This window comes from Oreochromis aureus, linkage group 4, assembly GCF_013358895.1.
Source record: "Oreochromis aureus strain Israel breed Guangdong linkage group 4, ZZ_aureus, whole genome shotgun sequence".
Classification (NCBI taxonomy): domain Eukaryota; kingdom Metazoa; phylum Chordata; class Actinopteri; order Cichliformes; family Cichlidae; genus Oreochromis; species Oreochromis aureus.
In genome coordinates, this window is record NC_052945.1 from 29,964,577 (window position 1) to 29,984,887 (window position 20,311).

Here is a 20,311-nt window from a genome sequence, read left to right on the forward strand (position 1 = left end):
GCTCGCGGATGTTGCGACACTCGCGCTGCCACATGCTGAGTTTTGTTTCAGACGCGGTCCTCCCAGCAACTTTGTGCCGACACTGAGAGGGGGGTGGAGGACAGGTGGAGAAGAACCGAGAAGCGGACTGCACTTTTACGTGATCGGCGACGCCGGAGCATGCAAGGAGAGAGAGCGCGCGGCGTCCAGTCTGGAGGAGCAACAGCTGATTTGGTGAGCGCGTGAGCTGAGGGCGCAGGGCAGGCTACTTACTGTCGGTGCGCGGTCAGGCTTCTGCTCCGACACTCGAGCTCTGACGGTGCAGCGTCTCGGTGGCACGTAGCGCGGAGACTCGGTGCGGGGACGTGACGGCACCGGGACTGAGAGTGCAGCCAGGCGCGCGCAGCTTCGAGTTTCATGGAACTATCACGAGTTGAAAGCCGCACATAAACACCTTGCATGAAGAAGTCGGGAGGCAGACCGCTTGGATTATACGACTCTGCGTCCCGTTTGCCTGGACTGAGAAGAGCTGACTTCACTTTGTCCCAAAAAATGTTTACCGGGCAGCAGGCCGTGCATTAGGGCTCTTTTGCTTCCGGTATAAGGCCCAGCTGAGCAAGAAACCGAGCAGTTTTCTCTCTCCCACTCACTTTTTTTTTTTTTTTTTTTTTTTTTTTTTTTTTTTTTTTGGAAGCCGAACTTTTCAGAGTGGAAAATGGGTCTTTGAGAGTGTTGGCACATATCCTCACACCACAATGGTACGTGCTATGTAAACCAATAATTTGCTCATTTATGCAGTCAGCTTTCACAATCATTGTACTTGTTCATCGTTTTAATGATTCTGTGCTTTATAGTTTAGTGAGCTATCTTACATTTCGTATGTGTGTGTGTTTGTGTGTGTGAGTGTGTCGGTGTGTGTGTGTGTGTGTGTGTGTGTGTATTTGGTGTGGCTAATGTGTAACAGTCACAAAGTGTGTGCCAAGTCCCTCCACCTACCTGAATCTGTTTGCTGTCACAGTTAGACTCATTAGGATCTTATGGTTATTTTAAAAATGTGGGGAGATTTCCTTGCTAAGGAGCTGCATGTACATTTTAAAGGATGTTGCTGGAAGGAAAACCTAATCCACCTTATTTTAATAGTTACATACGTTGTTGCCAATTTGTTCTTTCCAACCTGCTGGCCAAATTAGTGTCCAGCCCTCTCAGTTCACCGCTCGATGCCTACTGCCTTCTGCCGTTTCATCCACACGGAGAACATGACTCCTCTCACAGACTGGGCTAGTCTATTTATAGTCGCATATATGATAGGACCTATGGCACAACATCCATAATAGAGGTGTCATACAGCATGTAAAGGTTTCACTGTGGCATGTGGGAAGGATCCCAGAGCACAAATCCCACCTAAAGGCAAGGTTTACCAGAGTCTGGAAAGTTGGCTGTAGCAGGATGGAACTTATTGTTTGCGCCAGCGTTCTATTAAGTGGCCATTTGATTTGTGCGTAATTACGCAGGGACTAAATCCTTAATTACGCAGGTGGTTTATTTGTCCCATTCAGGGAAATCCAGTGGCATCACAAAGCAAACGTTTGTAATACTTCTCGAACTCTAACTGAAGTTTGTTTGAGGATTCTTTAAGCAGACATCAGCTTATGAGATTTTATCCAAGGTTTCCTTTTTCGTTTGAGTTGAGTCCTTTCAAACAGAAGACGTTTTTCATGTTTTATCCCGGTTTTCTTTTAACATGTTAAATGAGAAATCTACTCTCTGTGAGGCTTGCGAAAGCATGCATTTGAATGAAGTGCTTTTAGGTTTTAAAATTAGTAATAAGAAAGTCTGTTTTATGCAAAACTATGAAAGAGTGCTCACACATCCTTGACCCTTAGAAATTCTTTTTTGGCATGAAATGATTCAAGTCAGGCAATAGTTAGGGGAACCTCCCACATACAACCTTGAAGCTGCTTAGATACCCAGGAATGGATCTTATTTGCACATGAATATGGAAGATTATTAGTATGAATAATTATTTGTTTACGAGCATCCTTGCTGACATGGCAGGTGCCCAAGAAGCTCATCAGTAAAAATGATACAGAATTCAGGACAGGCCTCACATGGGATTATCCCCACTTGTTATTCTCCTACTTATAGCAGCACCTCACCTCTTTTAAAAAAAAATCTTATTTATTTATTTTTAAGGGCTATATGTGTGTTGTGTTGATTTTGTGCCAAACACTTCAGCTACATGTTAGTTTAGTCAGAAGGCACTGGAGGCATCTGTCAATCAGTGTCAGGCTCCTGTTAGCTTTCCCCGAGGCCAGTTCTCCATCTCTGCCACAGAAATAAATATTCAAACACTACTTTTCTTTACAGATGATCTATATATACACGAGGATATATAGGTTATGGATTTTTCACAATGTGCCAGAAAGTAAACAGAAAGTTTGAGCCATCATCAGGAAATACAAAGATGACATTATGGGTCCAAAATGATGATTTACAGACAGACTGGACCTTTACAATAAGCAATGCTAGCGGTGTTTTAAATATATAGCCAAATGCAAAGTTTACACTGGCTTCTCCATGGTAAACATATGTGTGATATATAGTGCAGGAATTAAAGATAAAAAAAATAGAATCATGGAGTGCTGTGTAAATAGCTGTGGTAACTGTATCCTGCACTCTGCCTCTGTGTGTGTGTGTGTAGTGTGTACAGCCCACCACATGATGATCAGACAAGCGGTTTTCCAGTCTTGTGTGATCTCCATCTTGGCCGTTGCTGCCAGTGATGTCATCCCTCACTGTATACAGAATATTATGCTATTATGTTTGTCCTGGCCTTGACGTTTCTCTGGAAAAATAAATAAGGCTTCAAGGAGGCTATAATAGCTTATGCAGCGTGTAAGCTTTTGCTGTAGTTTAAAGATGGAAACTCTGATATACAGTCAAACAGCATAAATATTAGGATAGTGAGCTCAGATGTGCTTGTCAGGTTGACTGGTTTTTAAGCTGTTGTGATTTTAACAGTGTGCAGCCGAGGGGCTACAGTGGATATATCACGAGGTGTAATCACCTCAGTCATTCGGCTTCCTTAATATGAGATCCTTGTTGTGCTAAACGAATCACAAGTTAATGAAAGAGTGTCTCAAAGATAAAACATACAGTAATACTCCAGTGGTTTACTGGTTACAGTTGGGGGAGTCTGAACTAAGCTAAGCTAAGCTAATAATTCAAACTGAGAGAAGCTGAATCCCAGATCTAAGTGCAGCTCAGTAACATCTTTCATTAAATTAAATTAAATTTCATTACATTTTCATTAAGTTAAACTCACTCAGCTCGAACTCCATTCCTATACTGGTAATATATTTTGTGTGTGTGTGCGTTTAATAGATTGAAATGTCAAGAAAACGCTTCTGACATCATTATGACATCAACTGGGCAGTTTTATGGGCCTCAAAACATTTTTAACATTTTTAATAGACCCACAAAACACATTACACAAATGGTTTTACAGGCTGGACAGTGCTCTGTATAGGAAATACAATGAATGGATTCTATATGGAGTATTTTCATATGTATCCATTTCAGTATTACTACTCTAAAATCATTATATCACTGCTAAGTGCAATACACAGATCTAAATCTTTAAAAACAACATTTCTTATGTTGAACATGGTCACAGTCTGCATGCCTGCTGGTTGCGTTTTCAGAATATTGCTGTATTCAACATCTTAACAACCAGCCTGAAGCTGGACAGAAGCAATTAACTCATTAACTCAGTCGTGGTGTACTATTGCTAGTTAAAGGTTGTCCCTGGAGAAAAAAAAGCAAAACACTGCACTCAAAGACGTGTGTGCCCTACTTTTTTCTTTACTATTTTCTCTTACCCACCAACCAGTTACAGCAGATGCTTGCCCCTACGTAAGACTGGTTCTGCTTGTGGTCTCTTCCTTTTAAAAGGGAGTTCTTCCTTCTCATCATCGCCAACTGCTTCCTCATAGTAGACTGTCTGATTGTTGGGGATTTCCCTTTCATTCTGCATCTTCTTCAACTTACAAAGCACCTTTGTTAAGAATTGGTTCTATATAAACAAAAATGAATAAACCAAATAAACACTGGAAACCATATCGAACATCTGCAACGCTCAAAGTCTGAGTGCAGCATAACTGAAACTACCAGCACACACGGCACCGCCAAATTAAAATGTTGCGATTGCTTCATCAAGTTACTACAGTTATAAATGTCTTTATATTGACCGTGTTTTGACTGCTACGCTGTGCTCTGCAAGTTTGCTCAAATGAGCAGATGCGAGCAAGAGAATGAAGGTCAAATCCAAGAAAAACGAGGTGTAAACATTAAGATTGTAAGATTTCATCAAAGGCCCGAGTGGTCGCGGGATTCAGCTGTATTTAGAAAGAATGCCACATTACTGTACAAAGTGTTTTGCAGGATGTTTTGACAGTTGTTTGCTACAGTTAATTAAAAAAAAAGCATCTCGTCTTATAGAACAAAACCAAAATCTAAACATATATTTTAATTCAAACGTTCCCAGGGAATGCATAATGCCTAGCACAGGTAGCCAGATTTACAGCGTGCAGTTTTAACTTCTTTAAGTGAGCTCTAAAAATATACAAAGTCAAAACACTGGAGTGAGATAATCTCACTTGTTAGTTTAAACAAATAATGGTATCTAGAAATAACGCAGACCCTTCAGTATGAGGATAATTTGACTTAAGCCCCCAGATCAGATCAGTTTGCTTTGGAAATGGCAGAACAAATCACACAGATTTTATTTTAACTTGATTCAAGGCAAAGTTTTTTTGCAGTTTAAAGGAAGTCTTACTTTGTACCACGAGCCTGAACACTTCTAACTCCTCCATCTCTATTCTAGCCCTCCTTTAATTATCTTATCAAGACTGAAGCCTCACATTAATTGGTTTCACAAGACACACCAGAATGCACACCAGCTGTGTAACCAAGTAATTTGAATGAACTTAATTTGGGAAGGTGCTGGTATCTTATGCCTTCTGAGTTTAATTTGGGGGGGAGAAAAGGGGGAAAAAATCACAACAATACATGTATTTTCTCTCTTCACTCTCCTCTTTAGGGCCTTAATGAGGAATTAGAGCCAATAGCATTATTCATTAAACAGGGCTTTCCAGCTATTTATCACTCTAACAATATTAGCATATTTGTTTAAATTTTCAACACTTTTTTTAGCATTCGTAACCAGGTTTAGCATTTTTAATAATCTGGCATCGAATGTATCATACCAAATTGAATGCTGCAGAAGAACCGGCGGCAAGACCCAGAAACATACTAAAAATCCTTTACGAACACACACACATGCACGCATGCAAGCACGCACACTCCTCTAATTACCACCTCCCCCCGCTCCTTGTCTCTTATTCCCCACCTCCTGAGATGCAGGTGTAAAATATCACATTTTTCCAGCATTTCTCCCTGAGGTGGCGCTGGCTTGGACTCACACAACGTAAATTTCCCCTTTCATATTCCCCCACACATTTTTTTTTACAAACAAGTTCCCCCTCCCATCCCTCCCTCTCTTTGATGTGCTTGCCACATCTGCACAGGTTTGTTAGCTTGTTACCAGGTGAAGAATGAGGATACAATTAAGGCTGAATGGAGCAGGACTGAGTAGGATGTCAGTTATGTTTTGCCGCAGAAGTCTCTGATCCTCTAGGAACTGTTGAGCTCATACAGACGACTCTGCAAATGATTAGGACGGTGCAGCAGAATGATCAGAAGGCTGTTAATCAGTGACTGTGAAGATACCCACCACTGGTGGATCGACGCATATTCAGAAATATGGAAACCCAGGTGGTTTCTGGGCTGTTGTGTATCTTTGTGTGAACAAGACAAAGTGGGAGACAGAGGAAGGTGGGCCATATGTATATGCGCTCTGATTAATCTAATTCCATGTGAGGCAGCCAACTTAGGCATCTGTCCCCCTTTTAGATCTGACTTATTGTAAACACGGACGTCAGAGAGAATTGAGCAGAGTAAGTGCAGCTGAGGTATTGTAGAGATCATGATTCGTATTCATGCTCAGTTGTGTCTGAGATTGGTCTCAGACGCGACTAAACGAAGGTAGCGCTGGTGCTAGGTGACTGCCTAACCTGCTATAGTTGTTGCTTTAGCTTTTTTCTATCATTTTCCACAAAAAGCGAAGTGAGTTGTATAAAATCAACTAAAAGGTTAAAACAGCGAGTGGCTAACTTGTAAACATATTAGAGCAATTAGCTCAAAGCACCTATTCATAATCAAGGGCATGACCACTTCAACTAACAGCCGGTTGCAGTTTCGCCTTGAATTCAGCAACAGCAGGTTGTTGCTCATATGGCTGGTTTAGCAACCTACAACAACAATAATACACTAAAATAAATATTTTCACTACAATATGAAAATATTTGAAAATTAGAGTACGCCTTTTCGCTTTCTTCATGAGATTCACTTTAACCTAGCTTAGCAGGTGCTAAGCTTACCTGTTTGAACTTTTTCTTTGTGAACAAAGAAAATGTACAGTGACATAGTCTCCCAAATAATGTTGTGCTAGTGAGGAGACACAAAAAAACCGTTTAGTAAGACAGCTTAATAGAAGGTTTGGACAGAGCTAAGCTAGTTATTTATCCCAATTTCTAGTTTTTATTTTAAGCTAGCTCCAGATTCATACCTAACATTTTTATGCTAATTCAGGTAACATTGCTAGTGTAAGCATTTTGGGGGGAAATAAAACCTAGCTGTTATGAAGTATAAATTTACTTTTATACAATCTGCAATAGTTTGAAGTAATAAGTGACAAATTACCATCTTCTAGGTTGATACTATGAGCTTATTCTTGTCTTAGTCTTATTCTGGCAATTAGGCTTTTACAGGACAGAGAAAAAAGAAAACTTGAGGGGTTTTATAAAACAACTTGAGAAAGCAGTTGTGAAGTAAAAATAAAATAAATAAAATTGTTCTCTCTGAGGTAACCTAGCGGGGGGGGGGGGTTGTTTCTCTGGTTTGTGTTACCTTTAGCTAAAAATCTACAGACCTCTTTATGTTTAATGCAATTGTGTCGCTGTCTGTAGTTTAAATTTACATGTCCAAACTTTTTGGCAGAGAAAGTAATTGTGATCGTTCATATTCTATTTTTGCATTCAGTCATTCATTTGGAGATTTTCTGTCCACTTGATGAGTCTGTTATCGTTCTCTGTTTAGGGTTATGTAGAGGGGATTTCTTGTACGGCCGTTTTCTGTGGGCAGAATTGATGGTAAAATTGTGAACTGTAAACATGTAAAACAGCTGAATGATACAGTACATAATAGTTATTAGTTCTATAATTGTAAATTTTGCAAAATTACTTGATATAAGCATAACGTAACATATTCAACCACTGAACAGGATACTTACAATTTTATAAAGTGGACTGCTAAACCTCTTAAATAGCTGAAATTTACAAACTGGGGGATTTCCCAAGCTCTTGAACTACCCCGTACATGCTGCATGTAAATAATATGGAGATTTGAACTGTGGATTTGAGCCTGACCCAGGCTGATGCTTCTCTGTTTTAATCATCTGTGCTGTTTTCTGATTATTATCTTTTCTCACAGCTATTTCATTGCGCTTCATTTCAGTCACCAAAAACCAGCATCGCAGACAGCAAATGATTTGTGGGGCTTTTTAAGTAATTATTACACGAAACTCTGCAACTATTTTAGCTTGGGGCCGGCCATATGGATCAGGCATATGTTGCATACATATAGAAAAACACATATATGTATAATTGATACTATGCTGCATGAAAACTGACAGAGGAGGAAAACGGGCCAGCGCTTCAGGGAGCTGCACTCAACATTGAGCCTCAGTGCAGCTCTCTAAGGGCTGGAGATAGAGAAAGATTCATTCATTAAACGATGTGTTTTTAGATTTCATTTATCCGGTGTTCAGTGTCCTCGAGCCGGGATTCCGCTCTCTGTGCAGTGAAAATTATTTTTCATCCTTAAATGACTAAAACATGTCAGAAACAAGAGGCAGCTCGAGCCAGTGGAGTGCCATGTTTTGTGCTGCTCTGTAATTATCAGTGGAGTAAAATATATCCTTCAGCTGGACTGGGCAGTTTAAAAGCTTAACAGAAAGCCCAGGGAGCTTGACAAGGGCACCATTTAGTGGGACAAATGGTTTCAAATGGTTTCCCTCCAGTGTTTCCCCACATATTAATGATGACAGGCCAGAGGTTGGATGCTGAGGCCGAGCGCTGCCGTAGTGTTTTCTTAGCCATTTGGATGACTCGAATTCTAACTTTTGTTTAAGCGAGCGTGCGCTTCACGAGGCACACGCTGAACTTATTGTGCGTGGGAGAGGCCACGCTAAACAAAGCCAGTGTTAGTCTTATGTTAATCAACCTGCCTGCTGAACCTTTTGCCACAGACGTTGAGCGAAATCACACACACAGATGCCCTTCCTGTGTTACAGTAGAAAGGAAAAGGGAAAAGACTCGAGCTGTAACCTCTCATTCTGAAGGATATGAATAGCCTGTGTCTCCAGCCACAGCTCGGTTAGTCCAAGTCTGGGACTTATTATAGTGCTGCGTGTTTATGCATGTGTCTCTGCATGTATTTGTTTAAGGGCAATCCCATGTCACCCGGCGCATGTGTGTATTTGTCTGCATATGCAAATGCTTAAGTAACCTAATATCTGTTTAAATTCCCTAAAAAACTGTTTATATCACATGCCAGTTTAAATAGTATAACTTTACATTTTCTTGCTGGCTACGAGCAATGTTTGTTCCTGTTTTGGGTGCGTGTTTGTTTCTGCTGTAGGTATGTTGAGAGATAAGAAGGTAAAGTTCTGGAAAATAAGATTACTTCCCCTCTTCTCCTATATCCAGAAACTCAAGCAAGTAAGTCCCATTGTGAGTAAAACTTCCACTCTCTTACTCACGGAACCGGAGCTATTTTCATGAACGCAGACGTTTTTAGCCCTTGTCTAATAGGTTTAGTCGATTTCCAGAAGAGACATTAAAATTTAGCCTGGCAAAAAGCAATTTGTACCAGTTAGGACTAAAAAGTAATAGCCACAGGCTAGCAAACCAGGCAGAACTCCCATTCCCATATCCAGCTCCTCAGTCTGTGGTTTCCTCCCATCCATGTTGTCTGGCCTGGCTGCCTCAATTGACAGCAGAGCTGCAATGGATGCTCATTCAGGGCCCAAGTCTCGGCTGACGCGTCCCTCGGCATACAAATGAACTGCACTGAATAGAAACAAACACTTGGGATAAACACTTTAGCTGCATCTATCAGCGGATGCAGGGCAGGGCCTTTTGAGTGGCCTGTTTTTGTCTGCGTGGATGCAGACGTATGGCCTCTGTATGTGTGAGTCTTTGCCAGACATGTGTATTACTGTATGCGGCTCTGCGTGTGTGTGAGTGTGTGTGTGAATGATTTGTGCTGAATCAGAGCACGCTGACAGAAAAGTGACCATGCAGGTGAAATAGCAGGGACAGGAAATGCCATTGTGCCGGAGTATTGTGTGCGGGTATGGCAGCTAAACACTTTGCTCTGGTGACTGGCAGGGCTGGGCCTCGGGCCTGCGCAGCATATGGGCGCAGGCAGGCAGTGCACACCATCATGCGCGTGTGTGCAGAGTGTAAAGACGCTGATCTTGAGCAGTTATCTGGTGGTGGGACTTGAAGATGATGATGAAATAGGTCGAGCAGCAGGATGAGGAGGATTTTCACATACAAAATTTGCTTTTGCAGCTTTGCAACCAGCTTTTCTGTGTGTTTTAAATTCCCTGATCCTAAATACAGAACCAACTAATGAATCACTGTGTTACATTTCAGGCAACCGAAACCTTTCTGTTGAACGAAGAACCCTCCAGAGGTCCTGGGATGCCTGAATGCTTTGTAGTATCAGATTCATACAGGGTATGCATCTATTATTATTATTATTATTATTGTTATTATTATTTCATGTGTCGGTATTAAATGTGTTATTGGAGTCATTACTCATTATTCTGACTGACAGTCTGTTTTCATGCTCTTGGTAATTGCACCGCAATCATAATGTCATTCACAGCTCCCTCCACTCAGCTGCAAACCATTACAATTATTATTTCCACACGCACATTTAAGAAAAAAAAGGGGGGGAAAAAGAAAAAGAGGCCTTTGCAACTTCACCGAAGCGCCCTCGTCTCACGGGAGTGCAAATTACGACGATAATGTGAAGCATGCCTGGATGTATAAAACGAAAAAGAAGTACAAAGTAAGAGAAAAGTGAGCAGCATTTCTAAAAAAGAAGCGAGCCTGTGAGATTTACAGCAATCGGCATGATATAAAATGGTAATAAAAGCAGAGGAGTCGGGATGGGGTGGGGCGGGGGGGGTCCTGTGTATGACTGAAAATGTGATCGTTAATGAGGTGGGAGCCAGTTTTCTAGGCTACAGGCTTTGTTTCCCAGAGTTAAGTCTTATGCCAAGTCTCTCAGAGAATCTGGGTTGCTACACTATATTGTATGTCTCCGGGTAAAGAAATGAAGTGCTATGGCCAGGAGTGGGTAGCACGGCCGTCTAAAGAGAGTTTTCGGAGACAGGGGTGGAGGGGGAGGGGTGTCACTGTGGCTGGATTGGATTCCGGGGGGCAACGAGTTCAAGAGCGTCCGCAGGAGAGCGTCCACCTCCAGCTTCTCGCCGGGAGGTCTAATGTAGGGGGCTCGGTGTTGCTCAAAGTGCGTCACGACTCCCTTTATTGTCGTCCTGAGCATTTAGTACAATAATGTTATGCAAACTATACATTATAACACCCTGTATTGATAGTGTTAGGATTGTCCTTGATGCTTATGTCTTATGCTTATTTCTGATATATCAGTATCAGTGTACATTTCACTACCACTTTCGGCGCTGTTGATTGATAGGGGAGGCTATCTATGATCTATCACATCAGTCAAACATTTGCAATGGCGATTCCTTATTTGTCACAAAAATAACAGCAAAGGCAAAATAAACACAGAAAAAATGCAATTTTAAACACAATAACGTCACAGAATTTTGCAGCCAGTGAATAATGAATACAGGACAGAATTTGCATTACACCGTAAATGCAATAGGTAACCTTGCCTACGTTTTATTTTTTTATTTTTTGGTATTTTAACTTTTGCTAGCTGACACTGAATTTTCACCATAATTGTTTTTCTTTTTAATCATTTGTAACCTGGCTTTTCTTGGTAACGGCCTTTCTAAGAAACTGTTCCTCAAAGGCTAGTGAGTCTATTAATGTTTAAGTTCAAACAACTCATTTCAGGACTGCTGTGGTCACAGTTTTATCTGTTGTGTTTAGACCTCCAATGCTGAGGTTGAATAATGTGGTTTCCATACCTGGGTGGCCAAGGACAGTGTTAAAGGGGACCTATTTTGGTTATTTCCAGCTCTGTAGTTTTTACTCTTGCACTCTACTAGAGTATCCTTGCATGACTGAGCTTTGCGGGTCTAAATGATTCGTCTTTATCTTCCAGTCACTGTCTAAAACAAGCTGTTTTAGCAGCTCTTCATTTGAAAAACACCCTCCTTCAATCTCATTGGCTACCCCTCCCAAACAAAGAACATCAAGTGGGTGGGGCTTCTCCTTGGCATCATACAGAGCCAAGAGTAGAAAAAAACATTTGCGTTGAGCTTTGGGCTCACACAGATTACTTCTACATAAGTTGACCACGTTGACCAAGTTTAATATGAGTATCCACCTCTGTAACAATGCAGTGCATATGACAGAAAATAAGCAAGACACAGTGGGTCATCTTCAGAATTTAGCTAGCAACAGTTAATATGTTAAGGGTTGTCACTCAGATGTTAATTAAAGCTGTATTACTGTATTTGCATGAGCCACCAGAATGTGACATAAAACACAGTTTTGTGGTTAATAATATGGATAAACTTTGTAAACATATATAGCAGCCTTTTAATAATCCACATTTTATGAGTGGTTTCGCGTGAATGGAGCTAAACTAAGATGTACTAACTGTATTAAGCTTAAAATTAAGGACTTGCATGTGTGCTCAATGCCTGTTTCACAGTTCAAACAAATAATTACAACCACCTTAAATTTACTCACTGGAATTGGCTTACTCCATACTTTTAAAGCAGAGGAAACTTGTAATATTTTGTCTTTTTATAATATGTTGGCAATATAACATGTTTGAATTTTTCTAAAATCGACCAGAATTGATGTTTATGCAATGTGACTAACAGCCAATGAAAAGATTTTTAAATCGCCTCCAAATTTTGATATTTTGTTAAAACTATTTGCTTACATGTCTGTGCGTGAAACAAGACAAACAGAAAATGAAAGATTGCTAGAAAGTGTATTCATGCACTGCTCGTGTTTTTTGTTTTGTTTTTTTAATTAATTAAAGGTGACATTTTTTGGAACTTAAATTAGAGGGTGACTTCGGTGAGAGGGATATGTTTACAGGCGATTCCACCTGGTTGGGAACAACTACTTCAAGCAAAGCCTCGCATGTGCAGTGCATGTAAACGACGCGCTGCTAGAGATGACATCTGCTCAGCCAGACATTGCAACCGCACTTACTTATCTTCGCTCCGCTGTGTTGCCACCTATAGACAGTTGTGGTATCAACACCGGCTGTAATACTGTGCGCACGGGTCTCAGTCAAATTTGTGGTTACTTTCATCCTCATACAACCTGTTTTGCACACCCACAGCCTAAAGCTTCCCCGCGATACACGGCCACAGCGGCTGCGAGATCGTTACTGCTCACTTCTGTGACACTTTCTTAATAAAATCCTCAGTTCTGGTGCGACTGCACAACAGCACCAAGCTGGTGGGTGAAGTCACTAACAGCGCTGGCCACTCTGGAACAGTGGTAAATATGTATATTCGAAGCGTGTGAAAAAGCAGAGCCGCGGCAGACCCACCAACCATAGCATATGGCTCTACCATGTGTTACTTAATGAGAGATTTACTCACACAGACCACTAAATGTGTGGCTCGTTTAAGGAGCGACGGCAGAGGAGTGTTTGCGTGCGGAGCATGCAAGTCGGCTCCATAAAGGACGGAGAGAGCAGAGGCTGTAACCTTTTGCGCTCCACTACAAAAACGAGCTTAAAACAAAGAGACTTCCTCGCATGTTGCAGGCCGGTTATGAAGTTAATACACCTGCCCAAAGGGAAACCAAAAGTTGTGTGTGAATGTGTGTGTTGTAGGGCGTGTCCGTGTGGTTCACATTAGTCATGTATCATATTCACAGAAAAGGAATGCTGGCATTCTAACCTTGTGCGACGGCGAGGGCGAGAGGTTACAGTTTTGTGGCGTTACATGCACTCCTGACCACACACTTTCTCCCTCCCCGCCTGCGCCTCTGGCTCGAGTATCTGGCCGCGTGCAGTAATTGGCCACACAGAGCCCAGATCTCTTTGTTTCGCCTGCAGAGGCTTGCAGTATTTAAAAAAAAATGCACAAGCAGTAGGCCTCATAAATCTGTGGGACTCTAACGTCAGGCCTAAAATTTCAGCTCCACTTCTTCCACAATGACTTCACTCCCACCCAAATTCCCACTTTACCACACTCGGGACCTGCTCCAAGAAATGTTATTTTATGATTTTTATGTGATATGTGTACCCCTCACTACCGTTCATGTGTGTGTGTGTGTGTTTTTCCTCACACACCCCAGTGAAGTATTTTGATACCGCTCAAAGACTGTGATTATACGTCTGTCTTCGCTGTTTTCTACTTCATAGTGAACGCTACAGTAACTGTTTGGCTTGGACTCACTTCACTGGTTTTTCAAGCTACAGTTGTGGGTTTTCAGACTGGGTCAACTCTGGTTCAGTAAATAAATAGACTTAACTTAACAGCAGCGATGAGATGACGCATCAATTTGAATGCCTGTAAATTAATTTAAGTGTGCAATCCAATGCAAACTTATGCATGAGAGAATTCCTGTGATCAGGACCTGCAGCAGAATACTGTTAAGAGGTTTTATGCAACTGAATGCATGCTTGGCCATCACATATTAAAAAGTCAGTGAAATCAGAGGTGCTCTCACAATATTCATCAAATTATAGAATCTGATGATGCATTTACGTGTTTCCTTCTTAAGTCGGTGTAACTGACCGGCTCATCTGCCCTCTGGTAATTATTTGCATGCTCTCAACATGGAATGCACGGGTCAGTAAACGCAGCTCTAAAGCACAGTATTGCGACCTTAAAGACGCAGGGAAGGGTGTGCACAGCGGATTCAGAGTCCCCAAAAGCAAAATTCATGCTGTGGCAAAATCCTAACATTTTGCTAAGAAGAACTTCGTGAATCTGCGTGAAAAATAGAAAGTGTGTGGGGGGGGCGGGAGGGGGCTTTCAGTAGGATAGAAGAGGAGAGCGATAAAAGTCCTGCGAAGAGGAGAGCAGAGGAGAGGAGAGGGGAGGGAGACAAAGTTTTTTCCCTGAAAGTTTGTGCAAGCTTTCACTTTCTAGGCGGGGTTACTGTAAGCTGCAGCAGCATGGAGTGAGAGAAACAGGACGGCGAGCGATTGCAATGCAGCACTATACCGAGCTTCCATCCAACTTAAATAAGCTCTCCAAGTCTCCTTTCTAAAAATAACCATGTACTCCCCGTACTGCCTGACACAGGTAAATTGTCTTCTCTTATTTCATTGTTTGGGTAGCTTACAGTGGGGACGCCGGGGGTTTTCTCTTTTTTATATATATATTTATATATACATGCATTCAGTGCGGTGCCACTCTGCTTTTTCCTCGTGTGTTTCGTGGTTGTGTCGAGCGTCTTTCTTTCACTCAAACTTCTCCTCAACTCTCCCGGCGGCTCGTCTCGCGGCGCGCTCGGTCGCACGAAGCTGTTTCTCGTGCGTTTCCATCGCACATGGTTTTTTTCTTCTTCTTCTTCTTTTGGACAGAAAATGGCGCTTCTCCCGAAATGTATTTCTTTTTTTTTTAAACAAAAAAGAAGGAGGGGAGCCCGTGAGAGGAGGAGATAGCAGAGCGGTGGAACAGGCAGAACGTGGAGCGGAGTTTAATTTGACTGCTGTTAAGATTTTTCTAAAGTGGCGAGAAACCCAGGGAGGTTTTTTTTTTTTTTTGGCCGGTGAGAGGGGTGTGAGCCGGAGAGCAGGGGCGCACACCGCCGCCTTTAGGGCTGTTTTCATGTGGGACTGAGACCGAGAGATACGAGAGATTGGAGCCGGAGGTGTTTGTGTGTGTGTGCGTGTGTGTGTGTGTGTGTGTTTGTGTTTGAGAGGAAGAGAGGGGGGTGTGTGTGCGCGTGTGTGTGTGCGTGTGTGCGCGCGTGCGTAATTATAATTGGTGACTATACGTTCTGCCTTTAGAAATAGTGTTTCTTTTTTCCCTGCGGCTCTGCTGCTATACCATCTCTGTACAATTTGACAACGTTTTTTTGCACTTGAATGCAACACGTGACAGGATCGATTTCAAATGCGTATTTGCATGTGCTTCTTTTTCTTTTTGACCTTGAACGTATAGACAGCTGTGTGTGGTGCTTCCTCGTGTTGCAGGGAATTCAGTGAAATAAAGTCCCGTGACACCAGGTAGTGTCTTTCCTAACTTCACTTTTTGAACACTTTGCTTTTGTTTCGGGTCAGAAATATTAAGGGATGCAGTTTCCTGCATCTGCAAAATGCATACGTCATATTTAATTCGAGCAATTGTCATTGTTCCTTTGCTGCTATTGTAGACCTGAAGGAAGCGATCAGTGTGAGGAGATATCTCAGAGTGATGATTAAGTAGCCATTTAAACTTTATTTAAATCTGTGTGTGTGTGTGTGTGTGTGTGTGTGTGAGAGAGAGAGAGAGAGAGAGAAAGAGAGAGAGCGAGAGCATATCTCTCATATCCACGCAGTGAAATGATATCAGCATACTACTTTTAGCAGATTGTATTTCATACACTTTGGCTCTAGTTTATTTGTAATACACTAAGTTGGCTCTTAGTAAAAAAATAAATAAATAAAAAAAATCAGCTGTATTCATATTAATTTAGCTGACACGTCACGTGTGCTAACACGCCAAATCTTTCCTTAAAACTACAGTTTCCAAAGCGGTGCAAGTTCAGCTTCATGCTTTGCGGCACAGTTGGTTGGAGATAAATGTAACATTTCAGACTGTTCTTGAAGCTTCCCTCTCCATGCAGTTAATCTGTATCTTTTCTAACCTCAGCCATGTTAAACTGTCATTATTTCTCTCACCAGAGCGTATTTCGCAAAGCCAAATAAAATACAAAGTCTCCAGTCTGACATGGCATTCTTCAAGTTTTTATTTCAACATCAAGAAGGTTTTATTATTATTATTGTTGTTGTTGTTGTTATTGCAGGTATTTCCTTCACTGACCTCCCCCGTGTTAAACAGTTGCTGGATGTCTTACTCCTATAAAGACAAACTTGTTTATCCCTCATTGGTTTCGGCTACCAGTGGACTGCCAGGGCTGCTGTTTGATGTGTAATTCATTCCTGGTTTTTACAGTGGTTTTATTTTTTTATTATTTTTTTTAAAGAAAGAAAGAAAGAAAGAAAAAGTGTTTTCCTCAGATCGTATGAGACTTTGCTACTAGAAGGGCCGAGAGGGATGTTTCTGGGTTCGTCCCACGCGGGCACAAGTCATGTCTGGTTTCCATTTAAAAACATTAGTCTCCCCGATCATGATGCCAGCCTCTTGTAGAGCCCAGAGAGGCAAGCCAGAGTTTATTATTTTCCCATTTAATTTTTCGTTTTATTGAAGAAGCTATTAAAGGCTACTTAGGGTGCTGACTTCAGGACTTGGATGGTGAAGCTGTATTAGTACTGACTAAATTATATATGTATATATATGTATATATATGTATGTATGTATATCTTTTAACTCTGTAGATAACTTTATCTGCAACATAAAAAATATTCCACAGTCACAGATAATCCCTAAACAAAAGAAGCTTTTATTTACCAACATAAATTTCCCCCTAATTCAAACTAAGTGGCAGCAGAAGCTCATACAGGCTAATGTAGCACACATGGTGCACATGATGGGAACTTACAGTATGTCTTTGACTGGGCATGAAAAGGGATAGAAGCTCATGTTGTATTTCTTGTCATTTTTTAATAATTAGTAGCCTTATGGGTGCGCAAAAAACAACTTCCCTCTCCGTGCAAACAACCTCCTCTCTTTTCACACACACACGCACGCACTTTCTCTCTCTCTCTCTCTCTCTCTCTCTCTCTCTCTCACACACACGAACACACACACATTCACATTCCCTTGCAGCTCCGTCTGCAGACAGAAAGGCACATTTTGTTTATTTAATTGCTGTTAATAATTAAGAAATCGAGCTTGGACCTCGGATATGGCAACACATGTAAACAATCGAATGAATTATTAACTGTGTGCTGGGATGTGACGGAGACTGCGTGATGGAGGCAGATTACCGAGAGAGCCCCGAGAGGAGAGGAGTGTTTGCTGCGTGACTCCCACTGCGTTTCAGGAGTGACTTGTATATATTTGATGTACTTTCAATGCATATTTATTTATACATTTAATCTTCTATTAGTAAGAATTGGGTTACGGTTCTTTTTGCAGTGCCTCTTCTATTGCATTTCTTATTTATTTAAAAAAAAGGATTTTGGAAACTATACTTGGGAGTGCTGCTCAGATTATGCATCGACATAATCGTGTTGTTGCTAATCGTTTTGTTTTTTTGTTTTTTTTTTCACATAATGTATTTTCACATTTTTTCTTTTCTCACTCTCTCTCCTGCTTTTCCCCAAAGCTTTAAGTTCCCAGCAGGCCACAGTGACGCAGCACAAATCTTAAAAAACCATACATTTTGGGGAGGAGGGGGGATGGGGGGTGGTATTCAATGCTTTTCTTAATGTGTTCAAATCTTTTATGCAGCTCGTAATGTTGTCATCTCAGTCTGTTTTCACTGGTGCGACGTTTTAACTTATTCCTTCCCTCTGCCCTCCCCTCCCCTCCCTCCCCCACCCTCTGCACGCCTGGACGCTGACCCCTGCTCTCCTCGCCTCTTAACACCCTCTCAACACTAAAGTATTACCCTACTCACCTTCTAAACAATGCCTTAGTGGTAAGTCCTGTTTAGTCCCTTTTTTATTCAGCATTAGGTGTTTGTGTCTTCTCTTTCTTTTTTCCTTTCCTTTTTTTTTAATCTTGGAAAAAGAAACAAAACAAAAACCACTTTTTTTTATCCTTCTCCTCCTCCTCATGTAGGGCCTCTCACTCTGACCTGTAGCTGGATTTATTGCAGGAGCGCGCTGATATTGTTCGGCACACACTTAGCAAGAAATATTTTTCACATTATATGTTTTTATTTTATTAGTTTTTTTTATTTATATATATATATATATATATTAGTTAAAAAAAACTGACCGCAGGTCCAACACTATGATTAAATGGCTGCGGATTATAAACCAGATTATAAATCGGCGCTACTTTCCAAATAATAGTTGTAACAATCCGCGAGGAAAGGTCGTTTTCCGTGACTTTAAAGAACTTTATTTTCCTGCGGATCTATTTTCTTAATAGCCATAAGTCGCCTCTGCTCTGAGCTCCACGATGTCATTCTCCGTGACTTATTAGTTTGTCCTCCCGGCCTGAAACGCCACAGTTTCCCCTATCGGTGCTATATTTCTCCAAGAGGATGTATTATATTTTTCTTACGTCACCGCGAATCGGTATCTCGCGTTATCAGAGAGACGCTTTTTCAGTGACAAGAGAAGTATTTCTTGGGGGGTGGGAGGGACATGAGCTTGTTTATTTTATGTGAACTTCTGATAAACGAATGTAATCAATATCTGGACTTTAATGCATTTACTTTAAGTTTACACAAATTTGGTGACCCCCACGCCCCCTCTCTCCTACCCCCACCCACTTCATCCACTCCCTACACATCCAGGCTGTCTTCCCATGGCCTGGAAAATGAGTTGAAACAGCTGTTCAGAGGATTAAAATCCAATGGAAGCGCGGTCTGAATAAACAGGAAAATGTTGGATTTTTCAGAAATCTAATGAACGGCGTGTAACCAAGCGTCCACGCGGGACATCCGATTGTTCACCTGAAAGTTTTGGTTAACACCAATCTGAATGTCTTTACACCAGTTAGGCCCGTGAGTTGTCACCACTGGGTGCCCTTTTCCAGCCAGACTGTATTCCTCCTATCCTTTAAAACTCAGTTAAGGATTGGTCTTAAATTACTCAGGTGGGCATATTTAAATCATGTTATTGTCATGTGATCGGGTTGAGTTTTACAACAGCTTAATTGCTTTGATTCTATAAACACAGAGACACACACACACACACACACACCCCTAGTGTAATCCAGTGAAGCTATAGAGCAAGAAGTGTGGAAAAGAGACACAGCGGCCAGTAAAGCACTCTGCTTCTGGCCACCAGACAGAAAAAATGAACTCATAGCTCGTTTGATTGACAGGTAGGGCTGATCTACTGTGCTCTCTCGTCTCCTGGTTGTGTGCGCGCATGTGTAACTGGAGTGCTGGACTGGCTGTGCTGGTTGTTTTGTGCTGTACAGGCAAAGCTGGACCCTTTCCCCCTCTTCATGGGATACCAGGAGGTCATAATGTCAGACTGCCTGGGACACTGTGTTCCATTTATAACACGCAGTCAGTTACAGGCCCATCCGCCTCAAAAACCACAACCGCTAAAAGGCTAAATATTACACACACACACACACACACACACACACACACACACACAAATATCACCTCAGGCCTCAAACAAGCAGGTCACTCTGATAAGGCATCGTAAAACTCCAAATGAGAGCTTTTTAGCATGACATGGAATATTTGCATTGAAAGCGCATGACTTAGAGGTTTATGAAGGTTTCTGTGATTCTTGTCAGTCAGAAATGTGACTGAGGGCCACCGTGCGTCAGCATGCACACATTTACTGCCATTTTTTTTTTTGCAAAGAAAATCAGAGCTCTCTGTGGTGGCAGAGACAAAGACAAGATGAGTCGGGTGCATTTTTGGCAGCAGGGAATATAGATTTGAATTAAGTAGCATGTAGTTTTTATCTCGAGCTGCATGCAGAGAGAGGCAGAACCAACTGCGTCTCATTCAATATCAGCACAGCTGTCCCAGCATCCGTGGAGAATGGATTCCTACTGCTATTGCCATGGGAGGCTCCAGCCAAGAAGAATGGGAGGATATCCAGTGTGTGCGCTTGTGTTTTAAAAGGAAGGCGAGGAGTGAGAGGGGCGAGGAATATGCTGGTGTGTCTGTGTGCACACATGTCTGTATGCGTGTGCATGTTTGTGTGATTTTTGCATGTGTGTGTCATGTTGTCTCCACCCGCCTCA

General features: G+C 41.7%; 1 protein-coding gene across 7 annotated transcripts in view; it reads left to right on the forward strand.

The window, feature by feature from the left end:
- The first annotated feature begins 639 nt into the window (after nucleotides 1-639).
- nfixb (nuclear factor I/Xb) overlaps nucleotides 640-20,311 on the forward strand; it is a 143,018-nt gene continuing 123,346 nt past the window's right edge. For 2 of the 7 annotated variants that reach the window (XM_039611003.1, XM_039611006.1), the window contains exons 1-3: nucleotides 640-737; nucleotides 9,822-9,905; nucleotides 18,027-18,062. In XM_039611003.1, the coding sequence (XP_039466937.1) occupies nucleotides 735-737; nucleotides 9,822-9,905; nucleotides 18,027-18,062 (123 nt within the window). In that variant the 5' untranslated portion in view covers nucleotides 640-734. Of the gene's footprint in view, nucleotides 738-9,821; nucleotides 9,906-14,387; nucleotides 14,615-18,026; nucleotides 18,063-20,311 lie in introns of those variants that run through there. The other 5 variants (XM_039611008.1, XM_039611009.1, XM_039611004.1 and 2 more) reach the window with 4 other exon arrangements.